The 24,082-nt window shown below is 40.6% G+C and overlaps 1 protein-coding gene across 1 annotated transcript; it reads right to left on the minus strand.

Annotated features, from left to right (window-relative positions):
• Positions 1 to 6,324: 6,324 nt before the first annotated feature.
• On the minus strand, positions 6,325 to 17,032 carry LOC147011577 (coxsackievirus and adenovirus receptor homolog). Its single transcript, XM_085857066.1, has 4 exons — positions 16,798 to 17,032; positions 12,272 to 12,676; positions 10,781 to 11,185; positions 6,325 to 7,987 (listed from the first exon to the last, which is right to left on the minus strand). Exons 1-4 carry the CDS (start codon positions 16,850 to 16,852, stop codon positions 7,974 to 7,976), a joined length of 879 nt encoding a protein of 292 aa, XP_085713192.1. The 5' UTR covers positions 16,853 to 17,032; the 3' UTR covers positions 6,325 to 7,973.
• Between the last annotated feature and the right edge of the window lie 7,050 nt (positions 17,033 to 24,082).

Here is a 24,082-nt window from a genome sequence, read left to right on the forward strand (position 1 = left end):
CTACCATTATCTTTCATTGGAGGATCACATTGCCATGTTGCTAACGTTAGCAGCCCTCTGGATATTGCCATTAGCCGCCGTCTGGACAATGCCATAGAGATAAAGGCATTTCTGGACCACATCGAGATCATCAGGGACAACAGGGCTTTCAAGTGGAGCAAGGCTCCCCATTCTGGCTGATGCTCCCGATTTCCTAATTTCTCCTTTTGAAGCATTCGGCAACAATGCCTTTGACATCAAAAGACAGGAGGTGGATTCTAATGGACTGTCATTCTCCCAGCAGTGGAAACTTGGTGGGTTCTCTTTGTTATGAAAGCTTATATCTGGCCTTGCTACTCCTGCCCTCTCCAACCCACCACAGCTCACGTGTGTTACATAACAAAGCCTCACCTGTTCACCCTCCCAAAGTCCAGGCTGGTTGCCCACCTTCATTAATTCACCCCCATATTAGTCCTCTACCGGTTTCACCAGAGGGGACTATGTATTTGCTCTCCGTCTGTCCATCCGTCCCACCCGTGGTTTTTCAGGCTCTTCCTCCACATCCTTTTACATATTCAACTGTAAAATGGTGCATGGCTTTGTGATGATAAGTTACAGAAAAAGTTCGAGTTTCAGGGTGTTTCATCAATTTTTCACAGTTATGTCCTTTTTAGACATAGAAAATATCACATACAGAAACTAGAAGGGCACTCAGTAGAGCGCATATCTCCAGCACGTAATGCCTGATCCAAGAAAACATATCGGGGCCAATACATTTTTGAAATATCATGCTATGCAGTACTATATTGTTTTGGCGCTATCTCTCAATGGTGAAGAATCATTGAAAAAAAATTATCAGATCAGGATCGCGATGCGGATTTTCACCAAAATTTAATCAGTTCGTCCTTGTCACACATGCAACCTTTCCATATTGCACACCGAACCTGTCCACAAAATTTCATCCAGATCCGTCCACAACTTTTTTTGATATATCCTGTACACAAACAGACAAACAAACAGACAGTCAAACAGACAGAAAGGGGTCAAAACATAACCTCCTTCACCTTTGGTGGCAGAGGTAAATATCTCATATACATGGCTGGATAAATATCACATATCACATATACTTTACATCAATTAGCTGGACAGCCGGCCTGACTCCACCCCAATGAAATCATGCGTCGCCATTGCATGAAGTAGCACAGATTAGCAGGCCACAGGCCTTGGACCTCAGTGTTCATCCATGGCCTAGTGCTTTTGGGATGATCCCAGGTATATAACAACAATTTATTATATATGCGCATAAGTTGAACGCATGTTTTTTCTTCATGTATGTACATCAGGTTATTTTTAATATGAAATAGGCAAAGCCTAGAAACGAACGAAACATGGTGGGTTCGAGAGCATCTTCTTCATTTTGGTTTAGCCTGAGCGGAAACTTTTATTATCTCCGGTTTGTCATCCTTGTTGGCTTTATTGGTTTCTCGTCTTCAAAATATATCAACAAATTGCTTTTCCTCTTATTTTGCTGAAAAGACCCAAACACGTTTGGTTAGAGAGTTGCTTTTCTTCTTCATTTTGGTTCCAGTATCAGCTCGAGTGTGTGTTAAAGGCAAACATATTTTTATCTAACGAGCATTCATTCAGACTGGAAGGGGAAATGTATTGCAAAGCAATTCTCACCCTTGTTCTACTTATTGTGGAATCATCTTCCTTTGTCTGTTGTCATTTCCTCACTTTAGTCTTTCAAATGCACTGCTCATCTTTAATCACCCAAAGACATTGACAATCTCTTCAACACTTACTTATTTGTTCCTAATCTGTTCCTCACCAGGCTATTCTTAGTCGTTAGGTGTCATTCCTCCTATCCTTCTTGTGTATGTCCATCCTCCCACACCATTTGGTAGTTCATGAAGCTGCTGCCCTTTGGCATTTTGCTCCTTTATGAACCTGGGTCCTTTTATTTATTATAATAATTTGCAAAATACAGTAATGACAAGGAAAAAAGATGGAACATGTCATAGCCCATGTTGTTTTTGTAATTTTGCTGCACTGAGTTAACGGGCGAGCACATATTTATTTACAACTCAAATAGACGCCAGCCTATCAGTCAGCCATCTTTGATCAGATCACAAAATAAATTGAGGTGCACGTGTATGACATCATGTACTGTGCTTGTACCAAGTTTGAACAAATTCGGACCATGCATGTCAGAGAAATGGTTGGGGACACATATAAGTAACAAAATGGCCACAAGTCGGCCATCTTGTATCTCATCTCAAAAAAAATAAAAATATGCATATGTAAGCCATAATTGATTATCTGTGTTCAACAAATAGTCATGTATACCATCATGTGTTGTCTTTGTGCCAAGGAAGAATAAAATTGCTCCATACATGTCTGAGATATGGTTGCGGATGCACGCACGCACAGACACAAAAATCGAGACCAAAACCATTAAGCCCCCGTTTCAGACTAAGTCCACAGAAAAACAACCTGGTGAGGATTTCTTTTCATGCACAAAAGTTTAATCTCTGCCAAAGTCTTGAAAATGAAGCATCTAATTATAACAAGTTTGAGCAAGATCGGAAATGCATGTCTGAGAAATAGTGGAGGTCGTGTTCAATATCGGGGTTTTTTTTTTACAACTAATATGGCTGCCAGCCAACCAGTCGGCAATCTTTGATTCGACTGCAAAATAAAGTAACTTGCACATGTATGCCATCATGTACTGTGCTTGTGCCAACTTTGAACAAATTCGGACCATGCATGTCTGAGAAATGGTTGGAGACACATTGAAGTAACAAAATGGCCGCCAGTCGGCTATCTATGATCGTATCGCAAAACAAAATGATGTGGATATGTATACCATCATGTGTTATCTTTGTACCAAGGACGAATAACATTGCTCCATACATGTCCGAGATATGGTTGTGGATGCACACACGCACAGACACGAAAATCAAGACCAAATCCATAAGCCCCCATTACCGACGAAGTCCACAGAAAAACAACCCTTTTTTGTTTGTTTTCTTTGTTAGGATTTTTTTTTGTGAGGATGTTTTTTTTAGGCTCAAAAGTTTAATCTCTACCAAATTCTTGAAAAATAAACATCTAATTATAACACATATGTGAGGATTATAACATATAAACGAGGGGGGGGGGATTTTGTGAGGCTAAATTAAGAAAAACTAATTGTGGTGTGTGTGTGTGTGTGTGTGTGTGTGTGTGTGTGTGTGTGTGTGTGTGTGTGTGTGTGTGTGTGTGTGTGTGTGTGTGTGTGTGTGTGTGTGTGTGTGTGTGTGTGTGTGTGTGTGTGTGTGTGTAAAACAAGGAGAAAGGAGAGGAAAGCAGTGCAGGGAATTGTGGGAAGAGTGGGGTGAATAAGGGAAAAAAGACTTGTTAGTAGACAGGGGTTTGCGATGTGAAGGTTTATTCCTGGAGCATACAATGGAAAAGTGTAAATGTGAGTGGAGGTGTGAAAATGTTGGCATGTTTGTGTATGCAGCAAATATCTGAAGATTCTTCTGTACTTTGCGATCCTTTGCAATAATTAGGGATTTTGAATTAGTCTCAAAGGCACTCATGTTTTTCGAAAAGAAAATGAACATTTGCACAAAAGTGGAGCCATCAATGACAGTAGGAAAAGTTATGAATCACTTACCGATTATCACAGATCCTGAGATCATGATCAACAGAGCGGGATAAATGAGAAAGATCATTGTCGGGAGGGAAAATCAGATCCTCGAGTTGGTGTTGATATGAGATTGGTACCTGAGGTCAGAGACTAGGAACCAGCACCAAGTTCCAGATCCTGATGTCAAACACTCCCGGTAACACCAAGAGTACTTGTTGATAATTCACTTCCCATCCAATCAGAACGTTCCACAATCTCCTCCCACAAGGGGATGGTTCGTGAACGACATTGAGGATGTTCAAAACACCATCAAATAGACAATTACAACACACTGCACTTTTACATACTTCAACACATTGTTCAAAAGAGCTGAGTCTGTGCTTTGCTCTTTGTGAAATCGTGAGATTGATTGTTTATGAGTCGTTTGAGGAACTTGAATTCAAAATGTTTTACAAATTTTCCAATGAGACATGATATGAATCTTGCGGTGAGGCAGTTGGTCTGAAGCAACTTGCCTTCTCTTCCTGGAAGGCGAATCTGAGCGAAGGCAATCACAGTGCATTCCAAAAAGCCTGCAACATGTGCGTGTCCACTCTCAGCAGAGCCAGAAAACAACATCTATCCAACCTCAAGAATGAACTTTCAAACTTGGCTCCCACCTCTAAAACCTGGTGGCACATTGTTAAGTCTGTCTCTGGTGTATGCTCTCTTTCCATCCTTTCCTCACTTCAAATGGCATCACAGCCGACTCCGATCATGAGAAGACCAAATGCCTCAATTCATTGTTTGCATCCAAATCTTGTGTCCCCAACACCTCGCTCTCTGCGCCCATCCTTTCCTGTCCTACCCAACTGCTCTTGGACTCTGCGTCTTCTGCACCTGAGAAGGTGAATAAGATCCTTTCAACCCTCGACTGAAACTCTGCTAATGGACCTACAGCATCAGCTCACGTGTCCTAAAAACTTGCTCTGCTGGTCTTGCATGCACTTTCTCTTTCTACCCCTTTTACCCTGTCATTTGTGCTCGATCATCTTCCATCTGCTTGGAAATCCACTAACATCGCTGCACTGCATTAAAAAAAAGTTGCAAGATCTGATGCCCTTAACTATAGACCATCTTATTTCCAATCATCGGCAAGGTCATGGAATCCATCATCACAGTTAATATGAAATGCTTCATTTTTTTTTTTGTATACAGATTCAAAGCTAGTGGAAGAGTTAGAACCGAGAATGGATCAGGACGCAACCTCGCAAAAGGAACAGCAGGAGATGGGAAAATATACAGACATGGACAAACAAGGGATGCAGGTAACATGATGGTTGGGGGAGAAAGCAAGGAGTCGACAAGATGGGTTAAAAAAATAGGAAAATTTGGGGAGAGGTGGGGGTGGTTTAACGAGTGTAGAAAAAAACATCAGTTACTCACATTTCTCTATTCCTTTTCAATATCCCCAAACTGAATGTTCACCAAATAAAACGTTCCTCTTCCTTAAAAGGACTTCATAACATTTTTTTTTTTAAACTAAAAAAAAAAATTCCAAAATGTATCTTAAAGTGACTGACTCTGCTTTTTACTCCATCAGGAATAACCCATTCATTCTTCTTCATCAGAATCTCTTCCTTTTCTCTCTGACGAGGCATATTTCCCAAAACCTCCTCACTCCGAAACGCTGAGTTATGTTCATACCACAATAATTTCCTCTTAACATCCCCTTCGCATAGTGTATGGACATATTTATATACATCTATAAATACGTACACACACACACACACACACACACACACACACTAGCAGGTTTACCCGGCATTACATGGGAAGAGAAACGTGAATAAGTAACACTTTGGAGCCAATCACAAAGATTCATTAAATGATGGGCAGCTTGGAGCTCTGTTTCAATTTCCACGTACATCTGTCCCTCAATACGTCTGAAGAAGAAGTCGTCTGAATACAAACGGCTTTGCATTTTGCATTTATATTTTGATCTTCCTCTTAGTGTATTTTTGTATATAATTCGCAATTCAGCATCTAAAAAGGCTTTTATGAATATCCCATTAACAATGTCCCCCGACTCACTCCTTAAACCGGCTAATTTTATTTTCCCCCCAAGTGGATGTGGACATGGTTTGCGGGGACGGGACATTGTCATAACATTGTTAACATACGTCAACATTGATGAGGGTAAATAAGCCTGAAATCCACATAGGCGGCTCCGTTTGATGTTTAACCAATGTAGACCATAAAATATTTGTCTGTATGACAGAGTTGCTGGGTTGAGGCCTCTGGATTGGAGGTGAAGCTTTGATGTAGGAGGTCATGTCCATTGGAGATCGGGGGAGCACTCATCATGCTCCATACATTTCCATATACAAGTATAAATATATATTGATATGTATGAATATATATATATATATATATATATATATATATATATATATATATATATATATATATATATATATATATATATATATATATATGATGCATCCAGCAGCCACAGGTTGCATATGAAACAATCACCAACTTCAGTCGAACATCAAGTCCTGCCACCCGGTTCATGAAAAGATTTGGGTCAAAAGCAACCACACAAAAATGTGGAGATTGACTGCTGGTGCCATTAAAGAAGTATTTGACACATCGTTGGATGAAAACGTTTCAAAAAAGCTCAACAGATGCAAGGAGGGAAAAAAACAACCACTGAAAATCAGATGTTTAAATATTTTTCAATTTTATTACGTTTGCAATTCTCACAAATGGAGTACAAGCTTATTAGGCCATTTACAGGTTTATAAAGGACTCACGTTTCTGCAAAAGTTTCGGGAAATGCCAGAAGCTCCTTGTCGATCAGAACCTGACTTTACACCTTTCGTTATCATATTAAATCAATGTCGATAATTTCAACTGTTTTCAATCGAAACACAAGGCAAGAACTTCATAAAAGGTTTATACTTGCTATTCGATGTTAAGTTTGATTAATAGAGAAACGTAACTGAAGGTTATCACTTAATGAGATTAATGAAACCTTAAAGATTGGAATTGTAAAACGAAAAACTTTAATAAGGATGCAGATATTGGAAAGAAACACTGGGGGGCAAAGAAATGGCAAATCAGGATATTTATATAACTCTATGCTAATTTCTGAAACTGGTAAATATATTGAATTTTTGTTTTTAAAACCGTAACGATTCTACAAGTAATAACAATTTGAATTAAAAATTATTGTGGTTATGAAAGATGCTCTAAGTTATTTTCATTGTCTGCATTAATTGTTATGGAATTTCTTACTCCGCACTTGTGCATATCACTGGAGGAGAGAAACTTACGTGAAAGAGCAACTTTCACTTACGTGAAACTTACGTGAAAGAAACTTACGTGAAAGAGGAGAGAAAAAAGAAGCAACAAAGACAAAAAAAAACAAGAAAGAAACAAGGAATGAGGGAGCGAGAGAGAGAGAGAGAGAGAGAGAGAGAGAGAGAGAGAGAGAGAGAGAGAGAGAGAGAGAGAGAGAGAGAGAGAGAGAGAGAGGAAGATAAAGGAAGAAAGAAAATGAAAGAAAGAAAGAATGAAAGAAAAAGAGAGATGACAGAAACAAAAGAGGGAGAGTGAGATCAGATGGATATCAGAGAAATCTCCATAAGGTGTTACCATGGACCACCACCCAGAAGGGGTCATTCAATCGTCACATGGACTTGTTCAAAAAATTTAATCAAACCCTGGACCAAGGGTGTGTTCAGTTACCAAGCAGCTTGCTAGCGCTTGCTAAGCCAGCCGTTCCTTATAAACGTTTTCAAATAGTGTTTGCTTGAGTGCTTCAGCCACTTTGATGCTTCAGGTAAATGAACACTCCCCCTGTCTTGACCGAGCTGTTTCAGACTTCACATTCTCATCAGCAAAACATCAGAGTACTTGATCCCAAAAAAATGCCCTGAAAGCTGATGGGGAAAGTGAATGCAAGGGTACAAAATAACAAAAATAAATAAAACAATATTTATTAAAAAAAGAAGTTTGGGATAAAAAAAAAATAAGGAATACACAAAGAGAAAGTTAGAAACGCCAACAAAGAAGGAAAATTCGAAAAAAGTGAAAAATAAGTACAGCTTTTACATATCATTAACATAATGAGGTGATTAACCAGTCAAATGGAAGGATGAAGTGAAACCATGGATGGCTGGTGAGCATTTATGATCACAATGAGAGCGACAGCTGGAGATGACACCCACTGGAGCGAGTTTCGGGCTGAGAGGAAGAAACTGGAGAGAGGAACATGGAGGGTGAGTGAGAGAAGGATGAAATTTTAAATCTTCTCATACACGTGGCACTTGAGCTGTGAGAAGTCTTCGTCAGTGCCAAGTAAGTCTTCTCATCGTGCTGGTCCTATATAAACACACACACACACACAGACGACAAAACTGAGGTCATATATATATATATATATATATATATATATATATATATATATATATATATATATATATATATATATATATATATATATATATATATATCAAATCCCCTGTTCGTAATCACAATGAATTTTATCTACATAATCTTACTCATTCACATGGAACACAGGACAGACACAGCTCTATCTTGTCTTATCCATTCACATGGGAACAGAGGACAGACAGAATACAAGGTTAATGGGACAAATTGGAGAATGTAATCTGAGTCGTGTATCATCATTTTGTTAATTCCCAGACCCAGATTTCACCACATAGACATGTGGGACATGAGCAAGGATGAGGATGTTGAGTATGTATTTGTGTGTATATATATATATATATATATATATATATATATATATATATATATATATATATATATATATATATATATATATATATATATATATATATATATATACACAGTATATATAAAGAAAGACCCACCCACGTCTCTCACCTGTGAAGAGAGGGAATAGCCAATCAGCTCTCACCCAATCAACTAAACCCAGGTGGCTTGGATTATATAAATAATTGACACCTCCCACACTCCTCAAGCCAAAGAAGCTCCATAAAGCAACCCAAGAAGGCTTACGCAAGGTAGGCGCTTTGCAGTTTCAAACCCTGCGCAGTTCCTTTATAGTTGTTGAGGAACTCTGGGAAGGGTTTGAAACAGCAAATCGCCACCCTTGTGTAGGCCTTCTTGGGCTGCTTGATGCAGTTTCTTTGGGTAGAGGAGTGTGGGAGGTGTCAAATTAATATATATATATATATATATATATATATATATATATATATATATATATATATATATATATATATATATATATATATATACATACACATACATATAGTGTCGCTGGTTGTGATCACAGTGCAGTCATTCATGTTTAACATCAACTTTCCAATTAAATGGAAGACCAAACACTGCATTTGAGTCATCGAAGGAACCTGAATAAGCAAACAGCAAATATGGAGTCATCAGGAGTAAACTGGATAGGATTTGGGTTTCATCTGCTACTCCATGACCCTCAAAGTGAGCCTTACAGACTCAGACTCATGCGGTCAATCACATACAGCTGCCCCATACACTCTCTATGAGTTTTCTCAGAAGGAACTTCAATCCAGGAAGAGGCCTTGGACCCATTAAAGCCTGCGCTATGGTCTTGCCAACTTATGGTTGTTTGTCCATGCTCTATCCTTTTAAATGCTGAGCGTAAAGCAAGGAACAGCACATACCATTTTCAGTTTTCTGGTATGACTGAGCCAGGGTTCGGACTGCCGACCTCACAGATTCAGAGCCGGCACTGAAACCATTACACCAGAGTCTCCTTTAATTTGCCACCATCAATTATGATGTTGTTAATTGCCTTTTTCAAATTAAAGTCGCCATTTTTAAAAATAGTTTTTGAATAGATATTAATATATTACGAGACAACAAAACATCTGCACTGCCGTCCTATACCCTATAGAGATGGTTGATATTCAATCCACGTATCCCACTGCACTTACTTCCAGAGAGAGTGAAATTTCACGGACATAAATTATAAACGCATTGTTTGTATCTGGATGTTGTTCAGCTGTGCATTCCTCAGTTGCATGAATGGTTGCCCAGTGATAAAAATGATGCAACACACACAAACACATGCCGTTCAATCGTGTTGTATCATCATTACTATCATGAAGATGGTGAGATGGGATTAGAAGAGAAAACTCGTTGCCATTGATGTTTCTGGCAAGGCAAACTATGACAATTGTGTTAGGTGGTTGCTCTAAGTTAGGGAAATGGAAATGGTGACATGATCAGGTATTGTCCTTTGCGAAGTGACAGAGGTAGCAGTCACAAGTTATGGCATTGTGTTGTGATGAAGACTGGTGGGTCATAAATGAATGGAAAATATTGTTGGGAGTTGGTTTGAGATAGAGATTATTAGATGGCAACAAGGAGCTGCTTGTTAGCTGGCATTTCCTGAGTATTGGCATTCATAAGGCATGGGCGTTTAGTTGTGTTTACACTAAAATGGGAAGACAATGTTAACCATGGTGATAAGAAGGAAAGGTAAGGTACCCAAAGTAGATACAGATGAAGGCAGGGTGTCAATGAAGGATGATATATGAGGAGGGTGAAGAATGGATGATATATGAGGAAGTTTCCTTTCTTGATTCCTTTGTGTCAGGGTTGACATTTTTGGTGCATAATAGGGGGGTGTGGTGCGGTGACTGTGTGAAGTTGTTCCTTTAGTGAGCTGTAAAGAGTTGATCTGGATATGAATGCCTAAAAGAGAAAAGCAGGAGTAAGCTGCTTCCCTGTGCTGGACATAAGGGGTACTACGGTCATCGCCAAACATTCTGGTCTTTTCCTCCAAAATCTGGGAAAGCTGGATTTTGGTTGGAACTGGCAAATTGGGATATAATGTCCTTCTTTACACCGTCTAAGTAAAACTGAATTCCACACAATGTCAAAAGACCCTGAGACATTTAGAGAGATGGAGAGATGAACAGTGTTTCTGCACCAAAGGGTAATACCACCGGGCCAACTCAATGTGAGTACGTTGTGGTGGTACCTGCACATGCAATGGGAAAATGAAGACCAAGCTCGTAACTACAGCAAATGTCTCAGATGAATATCTAACGAGTAGAACATGCTTGGAATGTGGGTATGCTGTATGTAGGTATCTACAGTGGTATAATATGATGAGCTACAACCTTTGTTTACAAATCTTACCTTTGACCCTGTTACGTCTCCACTTGCAGGCAAATGCCATGAGAGCTACGAGAGCAACAGCTGCGATTATGCCTCCGAGCACGGTCCACAGGACATGCCGTGTTTTGCTTGGTCTCCCAAACACTTCGTAGTTAAAAAGTTCCTGCACCACACCGTACTGGTTCTCCGCCAGGCAGGTATAATTCCCAGTTGGTCTTTGACTCGTAAGATTCAAACTAATAATGATGGTTTGTATTTGATTTGTGTCATCTGGACCAACCATGGTCCCACTCAATTCAACGAGTCTTCCCAGTGGGTCCATCCAAGTGATATTGGGTTCAGGCTTAGCCTCGGCCTCACAGAATAGCTTTTCTGCATTAGTGGAGTTCTCAGATTCCTTCCAGATGCGCAGGATCTCGGGACGCACTGGAGAACCACACAATGACAATTATATTGGGTATTGTGGTCAATCGTAGAGAAATTTAACATTGGCCATTCTTGTGTAATACAGTAACTGATGATAAAGAGCAATAATGAACAAAAGTGTCATATAATCAGGAGTTCACATAACTGGTACTCAGGTACTCATGCACAGTAAAAAAATAAATAAAATAAAAAATAAATAAATGTGTACTTCAAAGATGCTCAGAAAGCTCAAAAGCATACTTGCACAACAGAGGCTTTTGATGGAAGGTTTTCTCATCTGGTGTCGGTAAGATTCTTCCATGATAATTCTGATATATTATGATTTCAAAATTTAAGTGTACAAAATTAATTTTATAAACTATATGAATATAAATTATAAATTAATATTTAGGCATGCAGGCTCGTGGAAGAGCAGAAAAATGAGGCAATGGATCAATCCTATGAAATTAAATAAGGCAATTCTCTGTATGTATGTTTGTATGTCTGAAAATCATAGAAACAAACAGAGCTAGGCCAATCTCCACCAAACTTTGCATATGTGTTCTCCACCAAATTTTGCATAAGTACCCAGGGTCAGGATACCCAGGGTCAGGTCATGGTCATAGCACCCCCCACCCCCTCCATACTTCCAATTTTCGCCTGTACACGTGGCACAGTGAAAGTGGTTCACTGACCCCTGCTGCGGACAGGGGGAATTATTCGCCACAGCACAAAATAAATTTGCCCACCTCCCCCACTGTCTGCCTCATCACTTTGTGCTTTCCTGCAAAATAATCATTAGGCTTCACTTAAGTCAAGGAACTTCCACAATAAGGAAGAAGATGACATAAATGTTCGAAAATGGACGGCAATGCAATTAGCTCTTTCTTCTTGTGGTTGTTTTATTTATTTATTTATTTATTTATTTATCTTCTGAAATTCATGGCATCATTTCACCTGGCATCCATTACTCATCTCTGTGCCCAGGAAAAAGAACAATAAATGTCTGCAATTAGTTACTGTGATCATTACATCAATATACCCACAAGAATGGCACAAAATATTCCACCCAATGGTGCTGCCTTGAAATGTATCATTCTCACCCACCGTCAACACGAAGCTGTGTTTGCATTCCTTTCCTTGCTTGAAATCCATCCATGGTCGTCAAAGATGTTTTCCACTCAAACCGACACACATACGTCCCCTCGTCCTCCATTTTCAGATCTGTGATCCTCACTGACCCGTCTCCCTCACTTGCGTTCCCCATGGGTTGAATCCTCCCTTTGAAACTCTCATCCATATAATTTGAGGAGCTGTTATAGACATAATGTTTGTTGGAGCTCGTCAGCAGATAAAACAAAACACGCAGTGCAATCATGTCTGACTCTTCCTCATGAGTGAACCGGCAGGGAAGAGTCACATCCTCGCCCCGGAGACCGATCACCTCCCGTGAAACGCAAAGTGACTTTGTTCCTTCGGTTGTGCAAATGTTTGTTTCCTCAGTCTGTGACTCTGTCAGCAGAATATTTTGGGATATAAATTAGAAATGATTTCAATCACACATATAAACAATTCTAGCATTTCTGTACACTGTAACAGGGTACTAAAACAGGGAACCACAAGCTCGAAAATAACATCTGACGTACCTGTGATACATCTAACCTGTGATACAGAATGTTGGTTCTGCTGAAACTGTTTATTGTCCAAGTATCATGCTGAGTGGTTTGCCATCCCTCTACCAGTAGTAGTTAGGGCAGGAATTAGCAACTTGGCCATGGCACGGGCAATAGCTCTCCTACTCATCATGATAGACACCGTGGGATTATTAATGTCTACCGACTTATTCTGGTGAACGTGATGCCCAGTTTAACGTCTATCCGAGTGATGGATGATGAATCAACCTACCCATGACAATTTATAGCTGGGTCGGAATTCAAATCCAGGTGAGACAGCTTTGAGGCATCTGTGCATAGCTCTAGGCCAGGGAATAACATGTTCACCTGCAATTATTCAGTTTAAACCATTGGTCAATTTAATGGGACATCACTGATGATGTAAAACGGTACACTGGTTTCCTTGAATGTCACATTTTTATCATGTGGCCAAGACGTGTTTAAAATGTTGTGTTTGCATGCTTTCGTCGAAGCAGTGGTTGTTGGAGAGATGTCTCCAAATTATGTTAATTTGAATACAAAAGTATAAGCTTCAAGGCAGGATATACGAGTGCTTAAAATGCATTGCTTAGTAATCCATGAAATGAGCATCTCTTGAGAAGGAGAGCACTATTAACCTCTGCAGTTTGAATGAATGAGCTTTCACACGATCCAAATCACCCTCAGCCACAGAGCCACTCTCTCACAACCACTCACTAAATATCCCAAAGGAACAAAGGAACTGTGACAACGAAGGACTGCAAGCCAGGTGGGGGGTAGGAATTCGGAACTCGAACAACGTCGGTACACAATGCTGTCCTCCTTGTGATCATTAACCACATGGGATTGTTAAACTTCATAAGAAGTGCTGGCAGATGGGATAGCCTGCTTTTGAATACATGGTCAATTATATGATGCAACACTTTTTTTTTTTCTTAAATTGATTTCAGGCTCATGGTAGAACTTATTCATAAATGACATTCGGAGATAGTGTACACTAATTAAAAACATTAGTAGACCATGTACAAACACTTAAACTCAATGGGATTTGAACCTGGGTTTCCAGCATTGTCAGGGCGTTCATGATGTTGTCAAAATGACATATTCAAATTAATCCAAGAAACCCCAATGTCTTGATGATTCAATATGAAGCATATGTATTTAGAAAGAAAAAACATATTACCTTACTCATTATTTATTGCAACATTGAAACCTTTCCAACCCCAACCGAGTCATTCCAAACATTAAAAAAATTTGTATGTGCTGCTTCTTTGCTTGATGCTCAGCATGTGAAAGGATAGAACATAGACAAACAATACTTGACAAACCACCCAGTATGACCCTTGCCAATAAACACCAAAAATTATCTATTTGGCCCAAGGCAGGTTATGGGAAGTGGGAACAACGTCACCTGAGACGGAATCTGCTCTTAACCTGTATATTACTAGATTAGCAGAGTAGATGCTGTTGCTTTTCAGTTGGATGTGCTTTTTTTCCTTTTAAAATGTTTCATCCGGTGTGTGTGTGTGTGTGTGTGTGTGTGTGTGTGTGTGTGTGTGTGTGTGTGTGTGTGTGTGTGTGTGTGTGTGTGTGTGTGTGTGTGTGTGTGTGTGTGTGTGTGTGTGTGTGTGTGTGTGTGTGTGTGTGTGTGTGTGTGTGTAAGATTGGGGTGGATTAGCAGGGTAGATCTTGTTTTAATTTTGGAAGTGCCTTCTTTTTCACATTATGTGGCCAAAAGTATGTGGACACCCCTTCTAATTCGTGGATTTGGCTATTTCAGCCACAACTATTGCTGACCGGTGTATAAAATCAAGCACACAGCCATGCAATCTCCATAGACAAACATTGGCAGTGGAATGGGCCGCACTGAAGAGCTCAGTGACTTTCAACGTGGCACCGTCATAAGATGCCACCTTTCCAACAAGTCAGTTCGTCAAATTTCTGCCCTGCTGGAGCTGCCCTGGTCAACTGTAAGTGCTGTTATTGTGAAGTGCAAACGTCTCGGAGCAACAACAGCTCAGCCGCAAAGTGATGGGCCACACAAGCTCACAGAATGGGAACCCGCCCAGTGCTGAAGCACGCAGCATGGAAAAATCGTCTGTCGTCAGTTGCAGCACTCATGACCGAGTTCCAAACTGACTCTGGAAGCAACATCAGCACAAGCACTGTAAGCCGAGAGCTTCATGAAATGGGACTCCATGGCCGAGCAGCTGCACACAAGCCTAAGATCACCATGTGCAATGCCAAGTGTCGGCTGGAGTGGTGTAAAGCTCACCGTCATTGGACTCTTGAGCAGTGGAAACGTGTTCCCTGGAGTGATGAATCACGCTTCACCATCTGGTCATCCGAAGGATGAATCTGGGTTTAGCGGATGCCAGAGAACACTACCTGCCCGAATGCATCATGCCAACCGTAAAGTTTGATGGAGGAGGAATAATGGTCTGGGGCTGTTTTTCATGGTTCGGGCTAGGCCAATTAGTTCCAGTGAAGGGAAATCTTAACCTTGCACCATATAATGACATTTTAGATGATTCTGTGCTTCCAACTTTGTGGCAACAGTTTGGGGAAGGCCCTTTCATGTTTCAGCATGACAATGCACCTGTGCACACAGTGAGGTCCATACAGAAATGGTTTGTCGAGATTGGTTTTGGAAGAACTTGACTGACCTGCACAGAGCCATGACCTCAACCCCAGCGAGCACCTTTGGGATGAATTGGAACGCTGACTGCGAGCAAGACATAATCGCCCGACATCAGTGCCTGACATCACGAATGCTCTTGTGGCTGAAAGGAAGCAAATCCCCACAGCAATGTTCCAACATCTCGTGGATGAGCCTTCCCAGAAGAGTGGAGGCTGTTACAGCAGCAAATGGGGAACCAACTCCATATTAATGCCCATGATTTTGGAATGAGATGTTGGACGAGCAGGTGTCCACATACTTTTGGCCATGTAGTGTATATAGTTTATATATATATTTTATATATACAACAAAACATATATTATTGCCATGTGTATGCTCCCCCCTGGCCCCACCCCCCCTCCCCAATCCAGAATCGCAAGCAATTGAAGGCGAGAATGCATGTGCTGGTAATTAATCCCACAGATAGCCGGCTTAAGGTGAATTTCGGACAGAGTGCATTGCCCAAGCAGTAATTGCTAGTTGTGACGTGCTTCTCGTCCAGTGTCAGGCATGTCCAACACGTACGATGAGCCAAACAAAGAGATTTCTAAAATTATTTATTTATTTCCTCGAGGAATTTTCAATTACTCTAATTGTCGGTAAAATGGCGACAATTCAATTCATATGGAACCTTAAGGAAATATAAATAATTTAATAAAACATGGGAGACAGGCAGAACAGAATCCTGAACACAGGGTCACAATAAATCAGTGCAGTCCGTCACAAACAAGTATTTCTTGAACCTGGAAGATTCTTTCAACCGGCAGTGAACTACCAATTTTTTCAACAAATCAACTGTTTCAAAGCCAACTGTGATGCAACAAGTAGCAATCTCAAACTACCAAAAAAAAACTAAAAAAAAAAACTACAAAAACAACTAAATAATCAAAATCAATCACATCCAGAGCACAATCAAAACTCCAAAAATCTAAACGGTTTTTAATTACTAAAACGGGTGTTTTATTTCAAAGAGAACGAAACACGAAGATACATGGATGCTCAGAGAGCCACACCCAAGAACCCAATATGCCTCTTCAGGCCATGGTCATGATACGACGACGCAATGAAAGAAAGAAATCCAGAGGCAAACGACATGGGTTTGCATGCTTGGATATCCCATCAAAGCACGCAGCTCATGATGCAGGCAATTCCCGTTTGAAGTTCGATTTACTATTTTGATTCCTCCACGGTCTCCTCATGATGCTCTTGTGTTCTACTTGTAATAATTTTGTGCCTTCATAAGCCTTAGAACTTTTTCTTTAAGTGAAGTCCTAACTGCAAAATGATGATTCATTACTTACCGACGATCACAGACCCGAAGATCAGAAGAAGAGCAGGATGAATCGGAAAGATCATTTCCTGGCAGGAAGGGAAGACCCTTAACTCAGTGCTGACACTGAGGTTGGTACCTGAGACGAGGTTAATTCAGCACCAGCTTTTCCAGGATCACAACCTCAAACAACCTTGACCAAGCACTCAAAATGACTTTCAATTCACTCTGGTTGATGGTGCCCTGGTGGTGTCCTATGGGCACTTCCCAAGTCCCCTCCCATTAAATGGTGGAACGTCAACTATTTAGGGATTCAAGGGAAAGAAAAAAAACGCATATTGTCCAAAACACGACATGCTGTGTTCTTCCCCCACCCTCCTCTCCTCAACCACCCTCCATTCCTCCACAAGTATTCAGTGATTGTTAGTTGAATATTCGTCGCTAGATCCAAAAGTAAACTAAAATGTCTGTTTTTCCACTCGTTTTTCCTGTTTGCAATACTGGAATCCTGTCTATTCCTACATGGTTTCAACCGGCATACAAGGCAACATCGGATTTTTATTTCTGAATTAAAACTTGTGTTACTAATCCACCCTCATACCTTCAGACCATGTTCAGGAACGGAAAAGGATGGAAAATTTATTAGGGGGCTCTTTTATTTCCACCCCACTGAAACTGTGGCTGGATTGTGACCTCCAAAAGCACGAATGATTCATGAAATGAGCCTCGCCCTCCTTCAGTGTATGGTACTATACTCAACCGGTCTGATTATATGATTATATGAGCCTCACTCTGTTCTATTGTACAAACAATACTCATCCGGTCTGATTATGAGCCTCACTTGGTCTATTGTACATACAATACACATCCGGTCTGATCATGAGCCTCACCCTGGTCTATTGTACATACAATACTCATCCGGTCGGATCATCAGCCTCACTTGGTCAATTGTACATACAATACACATCCGGTCTGATCATGAGCCTCACACTGGTATATTGTATATACAATACTCATCCGGTCTGATTATGAGCCTCACTTGGTCTATTGTACATACAATACACATCCGGTCTGATCATGAGCCTCACCCTGGTCTATTGTACATACAATACTCATCCAGTCGGATCATCAGCCTCACTTGGTCAATTGTACATACAATACACATCCGGTCTGATCATGAGCCTCACACTGGTATATTGTATATACAATACTCATCCGGTCTGATTATGAGCCTCACTTGGTCTATTGTACATACAATACACATCCGGTCTGATCATGAGCCTCACCCTGGTCTATTGTACATACAATACTCATCCAGTCGGATCATCAGCCTCACTTGGTCAATTGTACATACAATACACATCCGGTCTGATCATGAGCCTCACACTGGTATATTGTATATACAATACTCATCCGGTCTGATTATGAGCCTCACTTGGTCTATTGTACATACAATACACATCCGGTCTGATCATGAGCCTCACACTGGTATATTGTATATACAATACTCATCCAGTCTGATTATGAGCCTCACTTGGTCTATTGTACATACAATACACATCCGGTCTGATCATGAGCCTCACCCTGGTCTATTGTACATACAATACTCATCCGGTCGGATCATCAGCCTCACTTGGTCAATTGTACATACAATACACATCCGGTCTGATCATGAGCCTCACACTGGTATATTGTATATACAATACTCATCCGGTCTGATTATGAGCCTCACTTGGTCTATTGTACATACAATACACATCCGGTCTGATCATGAGCCTCACCCTGGTATATTGCACATACAATACTCATCCGGTCTGATCATGAGCCTCACACTGGTCTATTGTACATACAATACTCATCCGGTCTGATTATGAGCCTCACTTGGTCTATTGTACATACAATACTCATCCGGTCTGATCATGAGCCTCACACTGGTATGTTGTACATACAATATTCTTCCAGTCTGTGTGGCTTGGTCTATGGAGTCCTCATCTCTGATCTTCCTGTAATCCACAACTAGATTTCTCAATCAGACTGTTTAACCACTGTACCCACAGTTGTTTTCAATTAGCATAAAAAGAATCACATATATATATATATATAATTTTTTGACGAGCAGGATGAGGCTGCAGGTAAAATTGTATTTTTTTTTTCGGTCCGTTCTTTTGTTGAGACCATTTTCTGCTCTGAATGCTTGCACTGTTGTCCTTAAACTTTATATCCATCTCTTTCTGTTTCACAACTTGTGTCATGGTCTGAATGGGGCTATTGTTCTTTCCCTCTCTCTCTCTCCTTGGGTGTTGGCATGTGAGGATCTTTCTCTCTCTCTTTCTCTTTCTCTGTTTTTCCTCATGACAATTTGTTTCCAGGACTGAATGCTTCCACTGTGTCCTTAACCTTCTTCTCTTTTTCCAACTTTCTCTTCATTTTCCATGTCAGAGTAAAAATAATGGCAATTTGCCAGATGAAGTCTCTCTGTCTCTGTCTCTGTCTCTCTCTCCACATATATTTTTGCATTTATGGGTTATATGAGGTTACCTTTCCTGGACTGGCAGTATAGCTTAGTTTGAATCTCGACTTAGCTATGAAGTGTCACCCTGGTGTTTCATAGGCAAGGTGATGTATCAATGCATGTGCCGTCCTCCAGATTGTTGTTAAGCACCAGTTCACTCATCTGTCAGCACTGGTTGTTTGTGGACATTAATGATCCCACAGTAGGTCTTTCACGAAGAATAGGTGAGTTATCATCGGCACCTTGAACAAATTACAAGTACCTCTCTCACAGTTTAAGGTCAGGCCTTACCGGCCAGTTCCAAAAAGATTTGCGCCAAAAACGTTCCCCTGTTCAGAACCTGCACAAGGTCACATACAAGGATATACAATGGACTTTGACCCAGTTTAGAGGTTATTTGGCCGATCATGCCTGCACTCTATGAACATATTGATATTGATTAAATATACCAAATTATTTACTTACATTCGCTAGGGGTAGGTACAGCAACATGACCAAAGTGTTTTCTAATGATTTTCCAAAAATAATTTTTATACATATTATTTATGTTGTTTATATTCCCCTCACCAAAGGAGAGAGTATTGCATTTGGGTTTGTTTGTTTGTCTACACAGAACTTTCGTGTTTTCCTCCGCAACTGCTTGGCGGATTGAGACAAAATTTTCACCATTGGTGTGACTACTCATGCAAAATATTTTAATGATAATTATGATGTCATACGTCACTTGGTGTAGCATCCATGTTGGAAAAACGGAAAATCTTTGGACCTCCATCTCTGAAACTGCACCAAGGAAAAATTTGAAACTTGGCACATAGCAAGTACTCCTCATGGGGAATGAGTGTGTTTTTTAATGATGATATGACGTCATAATTGATATGTAGAATGGTACATCTGATGAGTATGAAAATATTTGACGGTCATCAAGAGATAAAATGGTACACAAAAAAACATTTGGATGATGTCATCAGTCACGTGATTTGGCAACCATATATACATATATCTTTTTTTAAACTTTCAAAAATCTTATTCTCTGAAATGGCCAAACCAGTCATCACTGCCAGCATTTAAAAAGTGGCAGTTCTAAAAAAATGTAATCTATCCACTGTTTCTGCTGCCACACATTTCTTGGGATAGCATTCACAACTCTCTCAGTGAAAGACCCTTGACTTACTAATATGTTGACTCTCCTCTTCCTTTGTCAAAGGGTGTGGCCCATGGTTCTATCATTGTCTGATCTGCAGAAAAAAACCCTTCTGCACCTTTTCTGTTCTACACCCTTCATTATTTTAAACATCTCTATCAGATCCCATCGTAATGGTCTCCATGATAATGTAAAATGTCCTGTCTCCTTCAGCAGCTCTTCATAGCTTAGTCTAACTCGGCCCGCAATCAATCCAATTGCTCTATGTTGCACCCTCTCTGGAGCAGCTATGTTCATCCGCAGATGTCGTGACTGAAAATGTACACTATATTGTAGATGTGCCCTCACTAATTGCTACATCATACATCTTTTTTATGGAAATTGCCCCAAATAAGGCATAAAGCCACTCGAGGTAACAGGCTGCAGAAAAGTTTGATAAAGTCAAAGCAAAACAAATAAAAGAAAGGAAAAGAAGATAAAAACATTCAAGATACAGCAATATAAGTGCCAAAAACACCATTCACAAGACAGGTGGTGGTGCTAAGTTTCACTTTGGAAAACAGCCACCTCAAAATACAAGGCATGAATGAATGAATGAATGAATAAATGAATGAATTAATAAATTAATAAATACATACAAACATACAGACAGATCAACTCCAAAAGTCGAGCAAAATAGGATGAAACTTCTAGAACATTATACTAACAATGGAAGGGAATTAAATCTGGGTTATTTATAAACAAATTTGTTTTCCTTTGTGAAACAGCAGATGCTTAAACTCGTTTATTTTTTTTTTTTTAATTATCTTCTGAACTGTTTTTTTCAAATGGAGGAGGAACATGGTCCGACATGGAAGTGAAGAAGATGGAAACTGGTGAATGTTTGTAGATAGGTTAAAACTTTTTGAGGAAGTGCTTCTTGGGAGAGAGGGACAGCTGGGGGATTGGACAAGCTGCAGTGAGGAATGCTTTGAGTAAATGAAGCAGGTGCATGAAGATCTGAAGAATTATTTCAGCTTCCAATAAGTTTGAAAACAACAACTGTATCAAAAATACATAAACATGTGGACACACATGCGTGATCATTCAAAGCACACACAATACCCCTTTAATATATCCTAAATCTGTAGTAACCAATCTGGATAAATGGGCGAATTACTTGGTTATCGTCATCCTCTTTTCAGTCTACTTCAGGATGAAGGTCTCCTTCCAAATGACGTTGGGGGGTAATGGAGTATTTGCCATGCTTGCCAAATGTGGGCGGGCTGGGTTTTGGCCAGAATTTGGAATTTGCCCGGGATGCCGGCATTAACTCACCTCTTCTTCGCAAATGGCATTGTGGCATCATTAACGTCCACCAACAATTGATGCTGGCAGACTGATCCTTTGGTTTTACATCCATCCGATGCATGGAGCACATCCCAGATCATCTGATGCCTGGTTGCCCTGCATGTGAAACACCAGAGTGGCAGTTTATAGCTCGGTCGAGATTCAAATTCAGGCAAGACAGCTCAGAGGAAAGTGTGCATACATCCAATATATCCTGCCAAGCCCTCATGGTCCATTGAATGCTGGATTATAAATGGTTTTACCTGTAAGTACAGAACGTATACAGGTGATGGTTGTAAGGTTTACAAGACTGACCTTTTCCCTCTTTTATGTCTCCACTTTCAGAGTAAACACAAGACAGTCACAGAGTGATTATATTGTTGCGCAAATGCCTTCTAGGGGTTAACATTGCACAGTATATTGATCGGTATTTCCTTTAGGGCATGTATTCGTATCAGCACAATAGTTGGTTCTTAGTATGGACAAGAAAATGTTGATAACTAGTGGTTATTTGAATTTACAGATTTTCAGTGAGTCACTTCCGTCGTTGGTTTTGGGTGTGAAGAGGAGACAGAAGTGTGGCCGTTGTGGTGCTTTCGCTCTTGGTATGTGCTGTGCCCAGTTGGAATTCTCATTATGCTGTACGGTTCTGCATTGAAGAATATACTTCCTTTGGAAGAAACCTGTCTCCTAGTCCTTTGGTTATTCTGTTAAAACTCAGATGTAACACCGACCAACGTTAATCAGGTGTTATACTGATAGCAGCAGTGATTTCGGATATGGCAAAGGACAGTTATTTCACATCCTCAGGAACTATGGCAGCGAGACAACTTGTTAGTATAGTTTATCTCGTATTCTGGACTTTTTAGTGCAAGTAAGGGCAAAAATATTACTCAAATGGCTGACAAAGAACAGCGAACCTCGACAGCAGCACAGGGCGTGAGAGCAGACACAGTACAGTATGGAATGCCATTTCGTTTTGAGCTTCCTCCACCCTTTAAAGAAGATGCTACAGAGCCATTCAATTTGTGGATAATGCAGCTTGAAGTCGTTCTGAATGTTTATTCATTCCACCCTGACAAGGAAAAACTGTTACTGGCAAGACTGGCAGGTGCAGCGTTTTCCTATTGGCAGAGCCTCTCCACCAAAATTCAGAATGACTACGAACAAACGAGGAATAGTCTGAGTTCCGTTTTCGGTTGCACAAACAACTTGGAAACATTGCAAATGTATCTGAATGCTCGTCCTTGCAAACCCAACGACCCGCTAGAGGATTATGGTGCAGAGTTTGGAAGCCTTGTGGATGAGGCCTTTCCAGCATATGGCCCTGAACCCAAGCGATGTGAAGTTTTTCAGAGATTTGTGTCTGGTTTGGATTCTGCACTTCAGCTTACAGTGCATAAGCTTGGAGTGACAACAATATAAGCTGCTTTGAAGATTGTTGCCCAATGTGAGCTGAACAGCTTGCTTTGAATATCTCAACTCCCAACTCACTCATGTCATTGACTGCTGCAGTCCCACAATGGAAACATCCTTCTGCACATCCAGCACACATTGCTGAATTATCTGCTGCCATTTCAGGCAATAAATTTGAATTGCGGGAAATTAAATGATATCAAACCAACAACACTGAAGACCAAATTGATCTTCTGACACAGCAGTTTGCTCGCCTGCACCAGATGCTAATGTGATTGCGTAACATCCACCTATCGTGCAACACAACACAGACAGTCATGCCGACATCAGGGGGCTCAGTCCAAAGCGCTTAGATCCTGAATCTCAAAGACACCATGGCTACTCACCATCACTTCGCCACTCTCCTTCACCTTATCGCAGGATGCATCATGCTGATCGAAGACGTTTTGACTACTCATCATGGCCTCGCCACTCTCATTCATGTGACCACAGCATGCATCAAACCAATCGCTCCTACAACTCGGCTGCTGCTGACAGACTGGAGCTGCTGGCCCACGCACAAATATAGGTCTTCACACATATGGCATTCTTCACCTTACTCACCTAAACAAAAATATTCACATCGGTCTTCCAGTCCTCCACGGTACTTCTGCATTGTAGATTTTCCACATTCATGGTACGACTAGCCCTTGCTGAGAGGATGCTTTGACATGCCCAAGAGATACCATGACTTTGATGAGAAGGAGCCTTCAGGGAAATGACCATTAGCTGGCATCGCAGACCAGATGCCAGCTTATTCAATGCAACCGGTCTGTCAACACATCTCTGAGTTGCCGATCAATGCAGCCACCACATCTTTCATTCAACTGATTCTAAAAGGAACAGAGGTTAGTGCTCTTGTGGATACAAGATCTGGCA

This window comes from Eptatretus burgeri, chromosome 15, assembly GCF_056783735.1.
Source record: "Eptatretus burgeri isolate ZD-2024b chromosome 15, Ebu_testis_v1, whole genome shotgun sequence".
Taxonomy (NCBI): Eukaryota; Metazoa; Chordata; class Myxini; order Myxiniformes; family Myxinidae; genus Eptatretus; species Eptatretus burgeri.

Coding starts and splice junctions, on each gene's coding strand:
- LOC147011577 (XM_085857066.1), bottom strand. CDS start 16,852: ATGATCTTTCCGATTCATCCTGCTCTTCTTCTGATCTTCGGGTCTGTG. Junction 12,677..16,797: donor CTTCGGGTCTGTGATCGTCG/GTAAGTAATGAA, acceptor TTCTGCTGACAG/AGTCACAGACTGAGGAAACA. Junction 11,186..12,271: donor AACACAGCTTCGTGTTGACG/GTGGGTGAGAAT, acceptor GTGGTTCTCCAG/TGCGTCCCGAGATCCTGCGC.